Source organism: Hippocampus bargibanti, linkage group LG01 (assembly GCF_051943395.1).
Source record: "Hippocampus bargibanti isolate YZ-2025 linkage group LG01, ASM5194339v1, whole genome shotgun sequence".
In the NCBI taxonomy this organism is placed as follows: domain Eukaryota; kingdom Metazoa; phylum Chordata; class Actinopteri; order Syngnathiformes; family Syngnathidae; genus Hippocampus; species Hippocampus bargibanti.
This window is the reverse complement of record NC_142734.1, coordinates 13,680,281-13,701,362: the sequence shown is the minus strand read 5'-3', so window position 1 is coordinate 13,701,362 and position 21,082 is coordinate 13,680,281. Positions and strand designations below refer to the sequence as shown.

General features: G+C 44.5%; 1 protein-coding gene across 2 annotated transcripts in view; it reads right to left on the bottom strand.

Annotated features, from left to right (window-relative positions):
* LOC148903200 (IQ motif and SEC7 domain-containing protein 1-like) overlaps positions 1-21,082 on the bottom strand; it is a 52,672-nt gene that overhangs the window by 10,921 nt on the left and 20,669 nt on the right. Inside the window, exons 6-16 of one of the 2 annotated variants that reach the window (XM_088997779.1) lie at positions 8,812-9,058; positions 8,502-8,709; positions 6,842-7,699; positions 5,288-5,446; positions 5,084-5,206; positions 4,853-5,019; positions 4,404-4,543; positions 4,198-4,323; positions 3,163-3,262; positions 1,787-1,948; positions 53-259 (exon numbers count right to left, since the gene is read on the bottom strand). In XM_088997779.1, coding sequence (XP_088853905.1) covers positions 53-259; positions 1,787-1,948; positions 3,163-3,262; positions 4,198-4,323; positions 4,404-4,543; positions 4,853-5,019; positions 5,084-5,206; positions 5,288-5,446; positions 6,842-7,699; positions 8,502-8,709; positions 8,812-9,058 — 2,497 coding nt within the window. Of the gene's footprint in view, positions 1-52; positions 260-1,786; positions 1,949-3,162; positions 3,263-4,197; positions 4,324-4,403; positions 4,544-4,852; positions 5,020-5,083; positions 5,207-5,287; positions 5,447-6,841; positions 7,700-8,501; positions 9,059-21,082 lie in introns of both variants that reach the window. The other variant, XM_088997771.1, reaches the window with a different exon arrangement.

The window sequence follows — 21,082 nt, the reverse complement described above, 5'->3', positions numbered from 1 at the left end:
GAATTTGGAATCAAGTATTTTCTACATTTTCTAAAGAAGAAGTTGTGCTGACCGCTGTCTGACAGGTCTCTGAGCGAAGAGCTGAGTGCCGTGCGTTTGAGTCCGTCCACTGACGCGTACGTGTCGTCCAGGCTAGGCCGAACCAGGGTGCCGTTCACCGGCTCACTCTTGGCAGGCCCCGTCGCGCTGTCCCCGCCACCCTGTCGGCCGCCGATCAGCGCAGCGGGACGCATCACACCTTTCTGCTTCTCAAGCTCAGCTGTATGTGAGGTGAGATGACATCACAGTTACTCCCAAAATTGCTTAATCCAAATCTATTTGTTCATTTTCAGCCAATTGTCAACGGACAATTTCTCAATAATAATTATTTGTAAAAAATGACGTGTTCAATGATTATAATTATATTAATTACACTGGTCAACAAAACATTTCAGTAAGACAGTTTCTGTCGCTACAAATATTTTCTTTCTGTTATTTTTTTGAAAAAAAAAAATGTTTTTGGGTTTGATTTATCATAGGTAGGGCAATATAATTTTTAACATGATCTATAATTTATAACTATGATGTTTCAGAACCATTCATTTGTAAATATTTCACTTTATTGAATGTCATATGCTAATATTTTTATTTATATTTTTCTACCAGTGCTATAGATCAAAAAATTTAAAGATAAGAATGAATATATTTTACAACAAAATAACAGTTTACTTAGAAACAAATTATCATGTTAAAAACAAATTAACTGTGGAAGACCCTCAACGTCGACATTTTTATGATATTATTTATTATATCAGTGTTTGAAATAACGTCTGCCCGGAGGCCCGGGGCGCACAACTTTCAAAACGTCTCGGCCCGGGTGGCCGACAACAAAAGAAACCCCGATTATTTTCAAATCAAATGTTTGTTTTATTCAATAAAGCAAAAAGCTACAAGCAAACTGCTACAAGCCAAGTGGACTCCTCTTTCTAAGATTTCAAGTACACTTTTCAGTGCCTTGTATGCAAATTGCCAAACGAACATTTTGCATACTCGGCACCGGCAGCCAATCAGAAACCTGTTTCGTGCTTCGGAGTACACCGTGACTGAAAAGTGTACTTGAAAGTTTTGAAAGAGGAGCCACGTGGCTTTTAGCAGACAACGCAACGCAAACATTGCATTGTGCACCATGACGACAAATGACAACTGGAGCAAAATTTTCAGCAAGGGATATATAAATTAAGCAAGGGAGCATTTGTGGTAGATACTTCCTTAATTAAAAAAAAAACATATTTATACTTCGCAACAATTTTTTTTTTTTTTTTGCGATTAGTCGTCTTATTGTGTTTCAAGTTGTGAAAAATGGGGCAGGCAACTTTATGGCCGGGCGGGCAACTTTTCAGAGTTGTCTGCCCGAGTGTCCGCTAACGTTTTGTCATGAGTTTCAGACACTGATTATATCATTAAATAATTTGTAACACAGAAATAATATTTGAATTGGCCTTGTGAAAACTACTGTCGAATGTATTTAGTGCAGCTTGGGGAAATATTTGAAGATGCAAATAACCATTTTACCACCATTGTGGCATTTTGATCATTTTCATTGTTGATGTTTTTTTAATTAGACATATCAGTTGTATTTTAATATTTGAATTGACCTAGTGATTTAATATTAGTAATTTACTGAGTTAACAATTGCAATGTATATACGTGTGTGATTATAAACTCCATGATCCACTGTATGCCAAACTTCTCCTCATTTCCATTCAGTTCTTTGCGGTCAGTCAGCTAAACTATGTTATAAACTTACACTCCACGCGATATTTCTCCATGTCCTGCACCTCGGCCACACTCTCTCTCAGGTCCGACGTGAAGCGAGCACGGTCCTGTTGGCTTGGTGCCGTGAACACGATCAGGACTTTCCTCTCGCCCCCGGGGTTGGCCGATGTCAACCTGATGCCGTGAGGATAATCTGAACGGCACAACAAGACTCAAATTCAGTCGTTAGAAGCGACATGATGTTCATTGAGGAAGGGGCTCTTCACCATGTCAACCTTGTGGTGTAACTTACCCGGTTTGTCTTGGACCATTTGATGTCACTCTGGTTTAAATTGTATTTTATAATCGAAATCAAATCAAATGTGTTTTCAGTTACAGTAAAAAAGCACTGCAATGTGTATCTTTCATTTCAAAACATTTAATTTTGGCTTGCGACATAAGAAGAATGTTAAAGGACAACCGGCGCATACGGATAAGTTGTGTCTATAATTTGTAAAATCGCTTCAAATGACTTCTACTGAGCGTATTTTACAAAGATTCCACCGCAAATAGCTATATTTTACATTTTAAGACTCGCACTGAATATTCAGGAAGTCTTGTTTTTGAGTTGGTGACGCTTCCTGACGTCACGTCACGGAAGAAACGCCCCTGACCGAGAAAAGGACACACAATGCATTTTGCGGTACTTTGTTTGGTCTGAAAACTTCGTGTTGATCCGTGTTGATGGCGAAATTAGAAGGAAAACACATAAATAACCTAATGGTGAATCGTTGTGTGTTGCACCAAGACAACTATTTGATATTTGCTGACACAAACAAATCACCCCATTTCCAACGGAGGTTTGGCGCCATCTTCTGCATTTTGTGGGTGCTACATTTCTGTCCAGATGCCTCAAATTGACAGGGAATAACTTCTTTAATCGATTGAAAACATGTATGCTTTCCTCTTCAGAACTATTTGAATCATATTCATAAGTGGATGAGTAACAAGAAAGCATCTTCTCTGAATCTGAAGCCATTGTTTTGATTCTCGAGCAAGGCAAGATGTCTTGGCGTGACATCACGGACAAGGGGGCGGGACATTCTGAAACTGGTCACTTCCGGGTTCAATTTGAAGTAGTTTTTGACACTTTAAGTCATTTTTATTGGTGTTTTGCATTTGACTAAAAATATCATCCTGCATGTTTTGGGTATTTTAGATGCTATAAAACGTTTTTCTGATGTCAGGAAACAAAAAAAGTGGTGTCGGTTGTCCTTTAAATAACTGATAGTGCCAATCAAATATGACAACTATATCTGTTCAAGCACAATAATTGGATGTCATTAGATGGTGTATCTGAAATTCTCTTATTTTGTATGTGTATGTAAGGTTGAGGTTGGAGGTAGGAAGAAAAAAAGAGGGACTTACAAGTGCTCTGGAAAGTGTGCACCTGCATGTCCACCAGAGGGAATGATTGACGGAAACTGTATGTCACAGAGGCCTTCTTCTTTTGGAAGATTTTGGTTACCTGAAAAGGCAGAAGAAGGGGAAGAAGCGAGGATATAATACAGTATTTATTTAGATGAGGAATGGGCAACATGTAAAAAACAAAATACAAAATAAAGTGCTTCCTCGATTCAAGTTCACGCTATTTCTATAAATGTTTAAAGACACCACAACGATAAATAGATAAAATAGACATTCTAGAAAAGTATTTTTAAAGCATATACAGTTGTTTGCCATGGTGAAATTGACTCATGTAAGGGGTATGTATGTATATCTGCTCGTTATTGAGCCAGCCGAAGAACGCGGTTATAATTACTGTTGTTATAACATTTCTATACGTAAACTAAATTCACATCTCGGCTCAATTACTATAATGCGCTTTATTTTGGAGTCAGCCAATCCTCCATGAAGCGTCTCCAGCTGGTCCAGAATGCTGCTGCTCGCCTCTTCAGTGGTACTCGTAAAAAGCACAGAACTCCAACTCTGGCATCCCTCCCCTGGCTCCTTATACATTTTAGGGTTCTTTTTAAGATCTTATTTGTTCTCAAATCTTTAAATGGCACCTCAGGTCTGCTGACCAGACATTTTTAGATATGCCAAAAACTAAACGGAGGCTCAGAGTGGATGGAGCCTTTTCCGTTGCTGCTCCCACTCTCTGGAATGACCTGCCACTGAACTTTTGGCAAGCCCCCTCGCTGCCCATCTTTAAAACCCATCTCAAAACTCACTCGTACTCTTTGGCATTGAACTCAGCACGATTCCGACTTGATTTTGGTTTCACTCCTTGGTGCTTTCTACTATCTTTGTGACTGCTTTATTTCCTGTATATGATACCTGTCCATGTTGAGCGCTTTGTTGCGGCTTCAGCTGTTGTTAAAGCGGCATATAAAAATGTATTGTAAACATTTTTAGGGAATGTCAATGACTTGCATTTTATTTCTCTATATGATATCTTACCATCAGCAGGTCATTGAACAGGAAAACCTCCCTTTGGTGGATGCCGCTCCTCTGGGCTCGGTTCGGGTCAGGAACCTCGAACAGCTGGCAGCAGCACACCAGCCGGCGGTGAGGCAGCGACAGAACCTGGGATTCATTTGTTAACCCTTCAGTAAGAGCAGATGGCATGCAGGTGGGGGGGAATGTGGAAGACGGGAGGCTCTCACAGGCTTCTTGCCGACCACCATCCTCTCCACCGCCTGCACCTGAGACACATGATCGTCATTGGTCCTCAGCTCCCACTTTTGGATCCTTCCATAGATAGACACCAGAAGGTCTCTGGGAATGTCCTGACCGTTGTCCACGCCTGGAGGTAAAACGGAATTAATATGGGGGTGAATGAAGTGTGAGTGAAGAGCAACTGGAGCTGGTTCAATTCAAATCTTTGTATATTTAAGACAGTTGGACAAGTCTACAAAAAACTCTTTTGGCAAACATATTATAGTCTGTGTTGATGAAGGGGTACACTCGCCCCGACTTTGGGTTCAGTTGCAATCCAGAGTTGAATGTGCATGGGAATGATTAATATGCACTACCAAAGGTAAGATAACTCCACAGTGGTAACAATAGTACCTATCGAGAAGTTCAACAAATGTCGAAATCAAGAGCTAGTTACCTCGCAGGTTCTTGATGAAGTCATCCAGTTTCATCTTCTTTTCAGGCTTTACGTTTGGGCTGTACATGTCAGTGTTGAGGAGTATAATGGCAAAGGCCAGGATAAAGATGGTGTCTGGATTTTGGAACTGCCGTATCAGCACCGGGTTGCAAACACAGTACCGCTGACTGCAGGGCGAGAACATCCTCGTCAGATAAGCCCTCTTGCACGCTATTAACGGACGGGGACTACCTGAAAGCCTCCACCAGACGCTCCACCCGCTGTGCTTCACCCTGAACTTTGATCTGAGCTTGAAACTTCCGCAGGGCATCATCCAGATCCATTCCCGAAAAGTCCATTTCGTCCAGGACACAACTGAAAACAAGAAGTGCACCGGCGGTTAGTAGCGCACAACTCCGTGACAACAGAAATTGATGGGGAAAACGAGGTCCTCACTCGAGCACGTCCTTGTTGAACTGCTGCCTGCTGCCCAGGAACTCGCCAATCATCTGACGACTTAGACCTTTTCTCTCCAGGACGAACCTCGCGATGCCTACTGGTGTGTCCGAAACAAAGCCTCTCTCGATCAGATACTGGATCCCCTTTTCCGGTTTCCTGACAACCCGAATAAAAAAAAAAATGTCAGGAATTTGTATCTGTTTGGTGCTTTTTTTCTGTACACTGAAACCAAGGGCCACAGAAACATCAGACATGCTATTTAGGTTCACGGTTTCCAATGAACTAAAATGAAAACATTGTCACCATCAAAAAATGTGGTCTTCAAATATTCCAGAGTCCATGTTTTTGCCGTCATTGAAGACTATTTGGTCTTAATTAAATCTGATATGATTGTAATTTGCTGAAGTAATTCAAATACCATATCTTGCTAAACATTTAAGAAAATGTAGGTTTCAGTGGACCTCACCAATGTGCTTCCCTCATAAAGTGATTATTTTGGTAAATATTGAGAACAGTTTTGCCTTCAAAGTGCAGTGTTCTTGTCTTTGGAAATACGTCTGTGAAAGCTCTCAGTCGTACAGGAGTGGTCCATCGATGAAAAGGTTTCTTCAGCCGTCATCTGTACTTCTTTGAAGGTGTTGGACATTTCGCTCTTCATCCGAAAAGCTTTGTCAGCAAACTAAAATTGTGCTGGTAGCTCTGGCCCTTTACATATCCCTAATAGACAGAGGTGGCGGTATCAAAACAGAGGTCTGTCACCGCCACCTCTGTCCATTAGTGATATACAGTAAAGTCTCATTATATAGATATTCTCGGGAGTCGGAAAAAAATACAGTAAAGTCTCGTTATATCGATATCGGATATATCGATAGTCCCGGTTATATCGATACTATTTCTATGCACGCACGGAGAAAATTACATGCAAACAGGGTCGGATATAGCGATAGTCCCGGTTATATCGATATTTTTTCGGACTCCCTTGAATATCGATATAACGAGACTTTACTGTATATCGATATAACCGGACTATCGATATATCCGATCCTGCGGCATGTAAATTTTCTCCTTGCATTCATAGAAATAGTATCGTAATAACTGATATAACTGATATAACTGATATCGATATAACGAGACTTTACTGTATATAGTGCCAGAGCTACCAACACAACTTTAGTTTGCTGACGAAGCTTTTCGGATGTGTAGCGAAACGTCCGGCAACTTCAAAGAAGTACAGATGACGGCTGAAGAAACCTTTTCATCGATGTATTTGGAAATATTACAATTTAGTCTTGTACTATTCAGATATGACTGAAAAATCCCAAACAAAGTACCGTATTTTCTGCACTATAATTAGCATTTTCCATTTTTTCCCAAAAGCTTTATCATGCTGTGCATCTAATATATGGAAAAGTTAAAAAATATGTCCTTCATTGAAGATTCACTTTATAATGCGGTGCACCTTATACACCGGAAAATACTGTATTCTTGTCTTTCTGTGGAGATTGAAAACCACGTTATTTTCAATGAACCCGCGGTACTCAATTTCCTCACTTGTTGAAAAGGTTCAGTCCGATCCGGTAGTGGCGCCGCTGGACCACGTCATTGTTGAACGCGGGCGAGTCCCAGTTGTGTCGGCTCTCGCGTTGATAGGTCTGCTTGCCGAGTGCCGCCGGCGTGGGCTCGCGCAAGCTGTCACGCGACGATGAACCTGAGCTGCCGTTGTTGATGGTGGTGTCGTCGTTGGAGTTAGTGGTGGTGGAGTTGACGCTTTCATTGTCGCCATCCGAGCACAGCAGGTGGTGATGAAGCGGGTGATGCAGGTGCGGCTGCTGGTGCAAGTGCTGATGGGCATCCGCCAAAGATGATAGCGGAGAGGGTGTGAGCGGTGGAGGCGGTGGCATCGGGGAGAGCGCTGGAATGGGCGAGGGCAGCGGCGAGGAAGGGGGTTCCGGGTATGAGTGCGGGAGGTGGTGGTGCAGATGGTGGTAGTGGTGCTGGGCAAAATGCGGCACATACGCCGCCCCGCCGTGATGCACGTACGGCATGTGGTTGTATTGCGGGTGATGGTGCAGCACGGTGGGCAAGTGGGGGATGGGAGACGGGTGAGGGTGCGCGTGCTGGAGCGGGTGAGGCAGTATGTGGGACGGCAGGGTGCGAGCCGAAGGCATTGACATGGCGGTGGGGGCGGGACTTCGAGCCTGTCCCTGCGCCATCACCACCGAGCGGCCGTTTGGTTTGTGTTTGATGGTTCCCTGCGGTGATTCGGCCTCGCTACTCCCTGCGCCGCCACCTCCTTGTTCTTCTTCTCCGCTCTCGCCATCTCCAACTCCACTTTCTTCTCCCGCGCTTCGCTCCACTCCAGGCAGTTCCTGCTCGTAGACCAGACGCCCGATGGAGCCTCGCTCGGACCTGAAGATTCATCGGATTTGAGATGTTAAGACGTACAGTCCAACCCAGGGTGTTGGGAATTAAAAAAGTGCACATACTTCTGGGCTATACTGATGTAGATTTTTCAGGTGCCCATGCTAAACCTTTGCATGTATATTTACATAAAAATCTTATTTATTTATTGACTTTAACTCCCTGACAAGTGGCTCGGTGCTCCAGCGGCCAGTGTGTCAACTGCACAGTGTGCAGGTCATTGTTTCATTCCCTGTGTGGAGTTTGCATGTTCTCACCGTGCAGCAAGTATTTGTACAGGTTAAAAACATGAATATTGATTAAAATGTTACAGGCGGGTGGAACGGGATAGAAAAAAACATTATCTCTGTTCGCCATGCTACCAAATGGGCCACGAATCGATACGTCCTGTTTCATTCTTCTTCTTTCAAATTTACACCATGTCAAAGTCGGGATATGTGTGAATTACCCAAATGCACCCAAAAGGCTTCATTTTCTTCAAAAGATGAAAAACTATGAAAATACACCATTCATTGGAGGTGAGCTTTATACAGTACACCGGAAAATACGGTACATCAAATCAAAATGAGAATTACACCAAAATAAGAGTTATGAACTGTGCACAAAAGGTCCTCCAAACAGTTTTACCACGAACCCATGATTGAGGGAGATTTACAGGGATGACATATTTATTTATTTATTATTCTGTGTTCCTTTGCGAGGCTGCCCCAGATTAATGGCATTGTGCGGTGGTGGGGAATCATTGATGTAACATGCATTCATTCTTTTTTTTGTGATTTTAATCACTGACCTGTCACTCATGTCGACTGAGCTGTCGCTGGGTGGTTCTATGGTCAAAACAGGCAAGTGTCCTCCTGCAGTAGGCCTCCCTCGGTACTCCCCCCGACACTCTGTGCAAGGGGTGCTGCTCCTCCGGCTGGCGTTGCCACCTCTCTCCGTCTCTCGGCTGTCCTCTCTCCCACTAGCGCCGCCCCAGTACTCCGTATCAGAGCTGGAGGCTGGACAAGACAGTGGTGAGGAGGGCGGGCGGGAGATTGGTGAGGACGGGAGGCAGTTGTCGTCCAGATAGAGTGTAACATCGCTGAATGAAGTGGCCGTACTGTCCTCGTGCATAGCGGCGCCGGAGGGCCCCCGCCCGCCTTGGCCCACCACACGGCAGGAGGAGGCTGTCCCGCCCCAAGAGCATTCCCTGTAGTCTTCCTCTTCTTCCTCTCCCTCCTCTTCTTCCTCCCCTTCTTCCTCTTCATCACCTTCCTCTTCTTCTCTCTCTTTTCTTGCCTCTTGGGAGTCCTCTCGACCTGACTGACAGGTGAGCGAGTCGTCGATTGAGTCTGCCAGGGACATGACCTAATGTGACCCCATACATGCACACACACACACACACACACACACACACACACACACACACACACACACACACACACACACACACACACACACACACACACACACACACACACACACACACACAGTGAGACCTCAACTTACGAACTTAATTGGTTCCCAGACAGAGTGTGTAAGGCGAAAAGTGTGTATCTAAAAAAAAATCCCATAGGAAACCATTAAAAACGGGAATAATCCGTTGCCGGGTTTCCATAAAATATACTTTTCAACTAAATAAGCCTTAAAACTACACACAACCTACCTTATCCTATGTATAATAAATGTGCTATTGTATTGGAATGAAAGAAGTACACTGCACTGTATAATAGTCACTTTATTTACATTTGTGATGGTCATTGATGGCTCTTAATTGACACCTGTTGCTTTCTGACTTGTAAGGTCTTACGAAACTGAGGCATCACATTATCATTCATCATGTTGATGATTCTCATTGCCTTTTCTGGATGGAACTGTTCAATAAAAGCCTGCACATCAACTGTTGAATGGCCTGCTTCTGCTTGTCCTCTTGAAGGCAAATCAAATTCTCTGTGTTGATGACCTCATTATGGTCAGCAACAAGCTCCTCGATGTCATCTGCATTCACTTCGAGTCTCGAGAGATTTTATGACAACAAAAGGCGCAAGTCCGATGATTCCACGGACGCAGAATAAAACGTGACAAAAGAAGGCGGGCGGGGCGAATAAAATGACACACTCGCGTCTAACAATCAACTCGTGCAAAGCAAACTGTAAGATTTGCCAGCACAAGACATAGCGCCATGCACTTTGGTCGTATTCATGTCACTGGTGAGGTGACAGTGACTCGTTGAAATTAAATGAAAGTGAAGTGTCGCGAGCGGCGGCCACGCCCGAGCTGTCAACTCGCACATGACAATTTAGCGTATTGACATGCTGTTCCGGTGTGTGTGAAAACACTAGCTCTGATTGGCTTACCATGACATGACTCTACCCCAGGGGTGGGCAAACTTTTTGACTCGCGGGCCGCATTGGGTTCTAAAATTTGACAGAGGGGCCGGGCCAGGAGCATTTGGAGGGAGTGTTTGGGCCGGAAATACTCCGAACAAGTTATGTCCATAATTTATAAAATCACTTCAAATGACTTCGACTGAGCGTATTTTACAAAGATTCCACAGCATATAGCTATAGTTTACGTTTTAAGACTTGCGCTGAATATATGAAGTCTTGTTTTCGAGTTGATGACGATCCCCATGTGACGTCACGTTTGGACCACCCCTGACCGAGAAAGCGACATACAATGCATTTTGGGTACTTTGTTTGGTCTGAAAACTTAGTGTTAATCCGTGTTGATGGTGAAATTAGAAGGAAAACACATAAATAACGCCATGGTGAATCGTTGTGTGTTGCACCAAGACAACTATTTGATATTCGCTGACACAAATTCCCAGCTGACAAATCAGCCCATTTCCAACGGAGCTTGGGCGCAATCTTCTGCTTTTTCTGGGTGCTACATTGCTGTCATTGATGGCTCGAATTGATATGGGACGACTCAAAAAAATCAATCGCAAACATTTATGCTTTCCTCTTCAGAAGAACAAGAACAAGAAAACATCTTCTCCGAATCTGAAGCCATTGTTTTGATTCTCGAGCAAGGCAAGACGTCTTGGCGTGACGTCACGAACAGAGGGGTGGAACCTTCTGAAACTGACCATTTCCGGATTCATTTTGAAGTCATTTTTATTGGTTTTTCATTTAACTAAAAATATCAGCCTGCCTGATTTGGGTATTTTAGATGCTATAAAACGTTTTTCTGATATCAGTGGGAAACAAAAACAAAAAATGGTGCCGGTTGTCCTTTAAACGTAGTGTGTACAAGCACAGTAAGAACACTACAACCCAATTTATTAACTGTCTTTCAAATGTGAAAAATATCCCTGATCAGTTAATAAATTTGTCTCAAGGAATATGCAAGATATGGCATTTACAGACTATTTCGCAGATACTTGGAGGAGGAAATGGAAATAGATTAAAATAACATATGCACTGTGATTTATCAAGATTGCGTCTGTTTTTAAGTTTCCATCGAAGAGGCAAAGAAATCAACATTTATTGAAAAATTGAATCACTTTCAACATTCAAAACATATTATTACACAACGAAATATTCAAGCTCAATAATACCTACTTGTGTTAAATTCCGCCAAATCATAGATGGTTTGTCCTGACCGCGTGCTCAACAAACTCTTCACTGACGCTCTCGCCTTCACGCGCAAACAATACACGTGTACCGTCGCCGAGCACACAAACATAGACTACCTGCAGTTGAAATTTGCATACTCGGCTCGGCAGCCAATCAGAAGCCTGCTTCTTTCTTCCGGACTTTCGCAAACGTTACAAAGTCGTGCAATTGCATGTCATTTTCCAAAATAGATGCACAGAACCTCAAACTAGAAGAAAGATTCAAAAGAAGCTAACAACATATGTGACGCTACAAAACGTAAATTTACATTAAACCGTGACTGTAAAGTGTACGTGAGACTTATGAAAGGGGCTTAGTGGCTCGTAGGAATCAATGCAAACGTTGCATTGTGCACCACAATGACAATCGACTACTGTAGCAAAATTTACAGCGATGCGCATTTGACGTAAATTAAGCAAGCTAGCATTTGTAGTTGGTGCATTCTTGATTTTAAAAAAAAACTTTATACTTTGTGACAATGTTTCTTATTGGGATTGGTCTCATTTTGCTTCAAGTTGGGAAAAATGGGGCAGGCAACTTTTCAGTTATCTGCCCTGTTGTTCGCTAGCTTTTTGTCATGAGTTTTAGACACTGTTTGTACTATAATTTGGGCAAGTTCGGCGGGCCGGATTGAAAAGCCTAACGGGCCGTATGTGGCCCGCGGGCCGTAGTTTGCCCATGCCTGCTCTACCCTTTAGCCAATCACAATCACTTCTATCACATCTTGACAAGTGTAGCAACACATAAATGTTGGCAAGTGTTTGTCCCTGCTCATTCAGTTAGAGTTAGACAATGCTTTCCAAACATAAGAAGTCGTGCGCTATTCTCGAACCTGAACGCACCCAGTCTCGGATGACAAATAAACAGAGCAGAGTAGATGTGTACGGCTGGTAGTTTCTTCAATTTATTCATAGTAACGCACCACATTTGAACTGAGGCTGAACACGAGCCTGTGGTGTTTATTTTCCGGTCCCATAATAGTAAAATTATCAGCAAAAAGCTCTAAGTAGGCGATCGACGTGTGCATTCAATGAGAGGGGGTGCGGCTGGAACGCTGTTCGGTCGTGTGCTTCCGCCGAACATCACTCCGCCAGATCCGAAGTTCATGTGCTTGATGGACCGGCCGTGGTGGGTGTGTATTATGAAAATAGTGCTTATTATGAGGCTTAATTTTAATAAATTTGGCGTTCATATGATGAAAAGTTGGTATTATAAGGCATTCGTAAGTTGAGGTCTCACTGCACAGCGTTAACAATGCTCGGGGAAGTGTACTCTAATGTAACTGCGTATTTGAGTTTTGAGATGTTTCAAGAAGTGATTTTTATTTTCGTTTATTAATTTTATTTGTTGTGCGCAGGCAAATACTTGTTTTTCTACTTTATTTAGTCAAAATTTTGCAACTGTAAATTGCAAATTTCTCCATTGGGAGACAATAAAGGTTTTCTTATGTTGTCTAAGGTACTAGGCTAACACAACAGGGAGTTACCTAATATACTCCGTTGTACAAATGCTAAAATATATTAATTAAATGTATGGTTATTTCAAACACTGTTTCACCGTACCTAATACGTTTACATTTAGCAAGAGAGCAACCAGAGTACAAAGCAGGACTCTAAATCTTGCCCTAAAATCAAGTATTATATCATAATAGACCTGCTAAAATGTTAACATGCTAGCATTGGGCCTGTTTACATGTAGCAAGCTAAAAGCACTTTGGAGAACATACTATTTGAAATCCTGACATGTAAAATCTATTCATTCAAGAAGATATCAGTTCCAAGGCACGTCATATTGTCACGTTCTGCAAGGTGGTGATGGCGGGTTCGGATCCCAAAAAGCAGGCAGGAGGGAGCAGGAGGTTGTTTGACAAATTGTATTAAAATAAAGTCAGCAGGAACAAAATGTAAAACATCAAAATGATCTGAATGGAAAAAATACAAAGTAGCAAAAGAAGACCAAAAGTAAAAGTCCGCCAAGGTTAAACAAACACGTACACGATGCATGCAGCAACCAAGCAGCAAACAGACAATGAATCGGCACCGGATGATCGTGCCAGGTGTCCTTTTAAGTGTCATTGATTATAACGACCAGCACCTGCGAGGCTGCCGGCAGGGCTGACGTCGCTACCCGCTGGTCGCCAATCTGACCGGGACGACCAGCACCTGTGCAGGTGCAGGAGGGGCCGACAGCGCCCCCCGTTGGTCGCCAACCAGATCATGACAGTACCCCCCCTTCAAGGGGCTGCTTCCAGAAGTCCCAACAGTCTCCCAAAAGGTCCACTCGCCAGGGAACGGTCGGTGGAGAGGGCAACTGCTGCCTCTCCAGCACACGACGGGCGGCGGCCTGATGGGAACGGGACTCGGCCTGGGGTGGACGAAGACGCGGCACGGACCGTCGTGGGCGTGAGTGCGATCCCTCTCGCACGTTCACGCGACGGCGCATGGCTCTGCGTGGACGTCGAACTGCCAGGCGCAGAATGGCACCCCGTACGGCCGTATGGGACCAGGTCTCGGCCGGACGCCGACGTGGGCGTGAACTGCCCGGCTCCGGGGGAACGAGACCAGTCCAGAGCCGCTCCGGGATCCAGCGGTGAGTGGGGTCTCGGACTGACGTTGTCGCGGACGTTGCACGGCTCGTCGTGGATGAGACTCAATTCGTCATGCACGACGACAGCGTGGCTGGACGTGGGCGTGTAATGCCAGTCACCCAGTGTCACCCTGGACGGCCACCTGGAAGGAGGTCTCGGCCGGACGTTTACGTGGACGTTGCGGCTCGTCGAGTGACGCAATTCAAACTCGACGAGGCTCGCGCTAACGTGGACGTAGCATTGCCAGGCACAGGGTGGAAATGAGACGGGTCCGATGTACCTGCGGGATCCGATGGTTGGCCGATTCATTCTGTCACGTTCTGCAAGGTGGTGATGGCGGGTTCGGATCCCAAAAAGCAGGCAGGAGGGAGCAGGAGGTTGTAGACAAATTGTATTAAAATAAAGTCAGCAGGAACAAAATGTAAAACATCAAAATGATCTGAATGGAAAAAATACAAAGTAGCAAAAGAAGACCAAAAGTAAAAGTCCGCCAAGGTTAAACAAACACGTACACGATGCATGCAGCAACCAAGCAGCAAACAAACAATGAATCGGCACCGGATGATCGTGCCAGGTGTCCTTTTAAGTGTCATTGATTATAACGACCAGCACCTGCGAGGCTGCCGGCAGGGCTGACGTCGCTACCCGCTGGTCGCCAATCTGACCGGGACGACCAGCACCTGTGCAGGTGCAGGTGGGGCCGACAGCGCCCCCCGTTGGTCGCCAACCAGATCATGACACATATCATCTTCAGTCATATGATGCCCAATTATAATATAAATGGCAACATGCACGGGTGGTAAGATAACAAAAGACAAAGTCAAGTCAAAGTCAAAGTCAAAGTCAAAGTAAGCTTTATTGTCAAATATGCTAATATGCATGACATACAGCACAGATGAAATTAATGTCCTCTCGGACCCAGCATGCAAGACACTAATAGTTGGCAAACGTGGCTAAAAAAGACATACAATTGACAACAGACTATACATGTAATTTCTGAATGTAAAGTGAGGTAGTGTCGTATGTAAAGTGAGGTAGTGACGTATGTAAAGTGAGGTAGTGACATATATAAAGTGACGTAATGTAGTAATGCAAAAACAAACAAGAAGAAAGGGTTGAAGTGGTTGAAGTGAGGTCTTGCAGGAAAAAATGAGAAAGAACAAAAAATAGAGTTCAGGATGATAGTACAGCGTGTAGCATGTCCTCAGAGTTCGATGAGTGTGGCAGTGGGAATGGGCAGGGTGGGCAGGGCTGAGTCTCCGGACTGCCGAGTTGAGTCTCCGGACTGCCTGGTGGCAGAAACTGTCCTTGAGCCTGCTGGTCTTGGCTCGGAGACTCCGCAGTCTCCTACCCGATGGCAGCAGGCTGAAGAGGTGTTGGAGGGGTGGGTGGGATCGCCAGCGATCCTCATGGCTCTGCGGGTGAGGCGGGTGTTGTAAATGTCCTGAAGGGGGGAGGAGAGAGACACTGATGATCTTCTCAGCTGTCCTCACGATGCGCTGCAGAGTCTTATGGTGCAAGCGCCGTACCACACGGTGATACAGCTGGTCAGGATGCTCTGGATGGTACCGCGGTAGAAGGAGGTCGTGATGGGGGTCGGGGCTCCAACTCTTTTGAGTTTGCGGAGGAAGTACAGGCGCTGGTGGGATTTCTTGGCCATTGATGACGTGCTGTAGCTCCAGGACAGGTATTCGGATGTGTGCACTCCCAGGAACTTGGTGCTGCTCACTCTCTCCACTGCAGCACCGTCAATGGTTAGTGGAGCATGCTGGGGGCGCACTCTCCTAAAGTCCACAACAATCTCCTTCGTCTTCTCCACATTCAGACGGAGATTGTTGTCCTTGCACCACGTGGCAAGGCGGCTGACCTCGTCCCTGTAGGCTGTCTCCTCATCGTTGTTGATGAGTCCCACCACAGTTGTGTCATCCGCAAACTTTATGAAGAGGGTGGAGCTGGGTGATGATGGTGAGCAGTCATGTGTGAGCAGAGTGAAAAGGAGAGGGCCCAGCACACACCCCTGGGGGGCCCCTGATAGAGTGTTTATGCACATTAGTAAACATATTACGTTATTTCATGTTTAGATTAAGTAAACATATGTTTTTTCATGTTTAGCTGAGTATATATTATGAATTGTGCACGTTTAATTTCAGTCTAATTTAGTTAAATAAAACTATCAGTCTTATTAGTTCAATAGCCGTTGGAAGGAAAAGGCAGCGGCTCCAACTTCAATCTGAGACCCGCCCAACACTGAGTTGCTCGTAACCGATTGGACGGGAAAGGTCGACTTGTTCGCAACTGATTGGACAACAGATCGCCACTCTGTATGTTTAAAAACTTGTCAGAGCGGGAGCTCGGTCTCTTTTGCTCTTTTGCTTTTTTGCTCTTTCTCTTTGTTCTCTGTGCTCATGTCTTCGTCCCACCGAGACGAGAAGTGCTTTCTCTGTCTCGTTAGAATAAAGTAGTTTTTTGTTCACCATCTATTGTACTTGCTGATATTTTTATCAAGTGAACTCCAGACAATGCGCGAACCAGGAAAGACAAACGAAATTTTAACCGAACATTAATTGGTGCCAAGAAACCCGTGCCAGTCAACCTGCCTTAGCGTGAGGACTACAACTGGGCGACCCAATCAAGGCGAGACGGGAACTAAAGAAGCTCCTGGTGGTTGACCCGTTTTATGATTTTTGACGGGAGGCGCGCATTGAGAGGCGCGTCGAACCTGCTCTTTGATTGGCGGCGACCTACGGAAGAAACGAAGATTTTTTTCGTTCTTCACTGAAGCCTGCTCGTGCAATCCTCCGCGCGAGAGACGGAAAGAATCACAACTTTCTGGTGGCGTTGTGGCTCCTCGCGTTCTGGCTGAAGGACTACACGGCAGCATTCAAAAGTTCACTAAGTAAGTAGCGCGCTAGCTAGCAGCCATTGTTTGAATGCATTGTGAGACCTCTCCCGGCCAGAGACGGTCCTCTTCCACTTGACTCACGTACGAACCGGTGTGAAGCGATTTTCGTTAGGCAAGGTGGCCAAATGAGAATACGTATGCCGGCGGAGGAGTGCATATTAATGTGCACGAAATATCCACACGCCGAATTGTGAATCGGAAGTTTTCCAGCGAAATAATATTGTTCACAAGGTGGTGATAGCTGGGATTCAGTTTGTGTGGTGGACCGCTTTTATTCTGAAGAGCGGAAGTGTTTTAGGGCAGCTGCTATAGTACTGAGTCGAGAGGAAAGAAATAAGATCAAAAATACATTCTTAACTTGGTTTGTCTATGCTAGCATAGTGGCACAGAGAAAGTTCTTTGTCTCGGAGAGAAAAAACGGTGGGGGCGAAGTCATTTGAGCCGTTGGTGTGTGTGTGTGCGTGTGTGCGTAAGAGCATTCCTTGTGTGTGTGCGTGAACGCGCATCCTGGCTGAGGATTGGCGCGAATCACGCCCTTTGTTCTTGGGTTTGAATCAACATCGCGAGGTGTACTTCCTTTCTGGTGATAGTTAAAGAAGGAATTTGTTGTTGCAATCGTGAAAATGGGTGCTATTTTTTTCTAAAAAGACCCCAATTCATAGGGACGTAGAGTTTATGTCCAAAAAGTTCCCAGGTAGCGAACTTTATTGCAAGAAGTGGATGGACTGTAGTACGTTCTCTGGTGCGTTGCAACTACAACCTTTGAAGGAAATCATGTTTCGATTGAAACTTCAGGAAGCATCCGCGATGAAAAAATCTCTTGGAAAGATACGTGCCGAGACAATTGCCTGCGAAGCTTGGATTGCGCAAGCAAAAATCAGAGAGAGAGAAATGGAAGCCAAACGGATGAAAAAAGAGGAGAAAGCGATAGTTGCAATGTCTTCCAAAGTGAGCTCTGACGATGAGACTGTGGCTTCGTCTGTTGCACGTCCCAATGAAAAGTTGGTGGAAAATGGAAAGCAGCCATTGTTTCAATCCCCAGAGCTCCCCCACGGGAGGCGAGGGGGAGAGGCGGGGCAGGCGCCACGACCCCCCTCCTACCACTCCTTCTCTTCCCCCTCCTCCTTCTACCCCTCCTCCGCAGGGCTGAAGAAAGGGGAGGACGCCATTTGTTCAACCCCTGTGGGGCGGGTGGGCCCCCCTGGGTGGGCCCCCCCGGTGGTGACTCCAAATGTCTGTTGGGCAGACCAGCAGAATGGGGCGCTTATGACCCCTACTGGAGGAATACGAGGATTGCAACCTGATATTAAAAATCAGATTGCTGCTGATTGTGTGTCTTCGCGTACGAGGAGCAAAGCAAATTGTTCTGGACAATTGTATCCGTTTGAAGAGTTGAATGGAATTGAAATGAATAATGGAAGCGACTGTGACGCTTTGCCACTCATTCAGGTAGCAAATCCTAATTCTTCAAGCATACATGATCAAACTATCTTGGTTTATCGGCCATGGGGCGACAGTGATGTCGCAGAGGCGTGTAAAGGACTAGGTGATGTTGTTGAAAATGCAGAAAGTTGGACTGAGAATTTTGAAGAGTTATGTGCTTCTTATCAGTTGAATGGACAAGAAACACTTAAGGTTCTCAGGAGATGCTTGGGACACCATTGGAAAACAAAACATTCAGATTGACGCGAGGAACCCCATTTCAACACTGATGACAACAATCACAACAGTGAGAAATGGGAATCAATAAAACCAGTTGAAATCTTGGATTTGACTAATGTGTTTGCCTTGACCTTACCGGAAAACGAAAAACCTTATTATTGGCTAAAAATCGGGAAAAAGGATGTCAAATTTCTTTGCGATAGTGGTGCATGCAGATCAGTGTTAAGAGACACCATTCCAGGTGTCACTCCGAGTCGACAACAAATTTCTGTGGTATCTGCAGATGGGAAAGTGACATTGTTACCGATTTCCAAACCAATAAAAATTTTAGATGAGGGACTAACTCCATACAAGGTCACTATGGGCTTGAGTGGAGAGTGTCCTATAAATTTGTTGGGGAGAGACCTGTTACAAAAATTGCAAATAGCTTTAATACCAACAGAAGAAGGGTATAAACCCAAAAAAGTGAATTTTCTGGAGTCCTTCGTAGTTGACGCTATGGGGGACCCAATAAAGGTCGATTCACTAGAATTATGACTGATGGCCACTTTAGGGGCGGAGGACTTTCCAGACGTCCCTGCCACCCTTTGGTCATCGGGAAAAACTGATGTGGGCTTACTTAAAACAGCGAAACCAGTTGAAGTATTGCCTAAAACGACTTATCGACCAAGACTTAAACAATATCCATTAAAACAGGACGCTATTATTGGCATCACCCCTGTAATACGGGATATGGTGAAAGCTGGTATTTTGATTGAAGACCCAACTTGTGAATGTAATACACCGATATTTCCTGTTAAAAAAGTGGAATCTGGAGTTTGGAGAATGGTGCATGATTTACGACAGGTAAATAAATCCATACAATCACGTGCTCCGTGTGTGCCAGACCCGCACACATTATTGAACAGTTTAAAACCTGACAAAAAATGGTTTACAGTGATTGATTTGAGCAATGCCTTTTTCTCCATTCCGTTACACAAAAATTCACGTCATTGGTTCGGATTTACATTTAATGGGAAAAAATATACATATACAAGATTACCACAAGGGTTTACAGATAGTCCTACAATTTTTTCACAGGAAATGTCTTCGTGTATTGCTGATTTTAAACATCCTGAATCTTCTCAGATTCTTTTGTATGTTGACGACATCTTAATTGCTTCACCGACTGAAGATGAGAACAAGACTGTATCAATAGCTTTGTTCCAATATTTAGCGAATACAGGTAACAAAGCTTCTTTGGATAAATTGCAGTTCTGTCAAGAAGAAGTAGTTTTCTTAGGACATCTTTTGTCAAGAAAGGGAAGAGAGTTGACAACTAAGAGAAAACAGACAATTTTGCAGGTTCCTCGACCTAAGACGAAAAAACAGATGATGACGTTTTTGGGACTGTGCAATTATTGCAGAACTTGGATTCCGCATTATGCACAAGTTACCCAACCATTATTGACACTTATATACCAAGACGAAATGGCACTGAAAGACTCTATTCAGTGGACCGAAGAGGGCAGTAAAGCATTTACAGAATTAAAAAATTTGATAGCAAACACTAGCGTCTTAGCCTTACCTGACTATGACAAACCTTTTGTTCAAACAGTTGACTGCAAAGACAAATACATGACTTCAGTCCTGTTACAAAAGCATGGACAAAAGCTGAGGCCAGTTGCATTTTATTCTAAAAGAATAATTCAGATCCAGGCGCTTTGTTGGCAAAATGGTTGTGTGAAATGTTGTACAACAACAAAGAGGTCCACAGCACGTGTACTGCCGCAGTCCTGTGTTCCCTTTACAGGAACAGAGAGGCTGCTGGGCTCCCCGAAGGCGCTGATCAAGGTCTGCACCAAAGTCGGAGGGGCCATTCACCGTGCTGATAACAACGCCAACTGCCATCAAAATCGCCGAGAGATCCACCTGGGTGCATCAAAGCCACTGCAAAATCGTTCACCAACCAGATCCGGAGCAGGTGGAAGAGAGACGGAGCCAAACCACTCAATAGCCATGGGTTTGGTCCACATCATCTTGCTGTATGAATTAGTGGAGGCAATCCAGATGACGCACGTAAAGCCTCCCATTCCATCAGCCTGCCAAACTCCACCATTGCAACCAACGATGACAGAAAAGTGCCCTAGCATGGCACATCCTGTAGCCTGCTTGCCACTACAAGATGCAGGAATCATCTAATTTCCTCTTAACATCCTCATGAACGAAGCACGACAAACTGGAAGTGATTACCCTCATGGTTCTTGGTACGCTCGTATCAAGTCAGGGAAGACTTGGACCACTGGTTGGGACTCCGTTGTGGTCCATTCTGAGCCCAAAACAAAATGGGTTCAAAATAGCTGTGCCCAAGAAGCAAAACGAATTGTCAGAAAGATAACTCAAGGGAACTGGTTAGGAACTGGAACTGGCACAATGACAGATATTCAACTCGTTATCGTAACCCACAAGGTTGCGGGATGCATGGACTTGAGACTCTGTCCTGATTTTCGTGAACATCACACTGGTTTTCCCGTAACTATATGCATGATGTCATCTTTGACAACACCAGTCGTGACATCGCCGTTCAAAAATAAACCGCACATCAAACCGACAGCCTGGATGGAAACACCTGACAAAAAAGC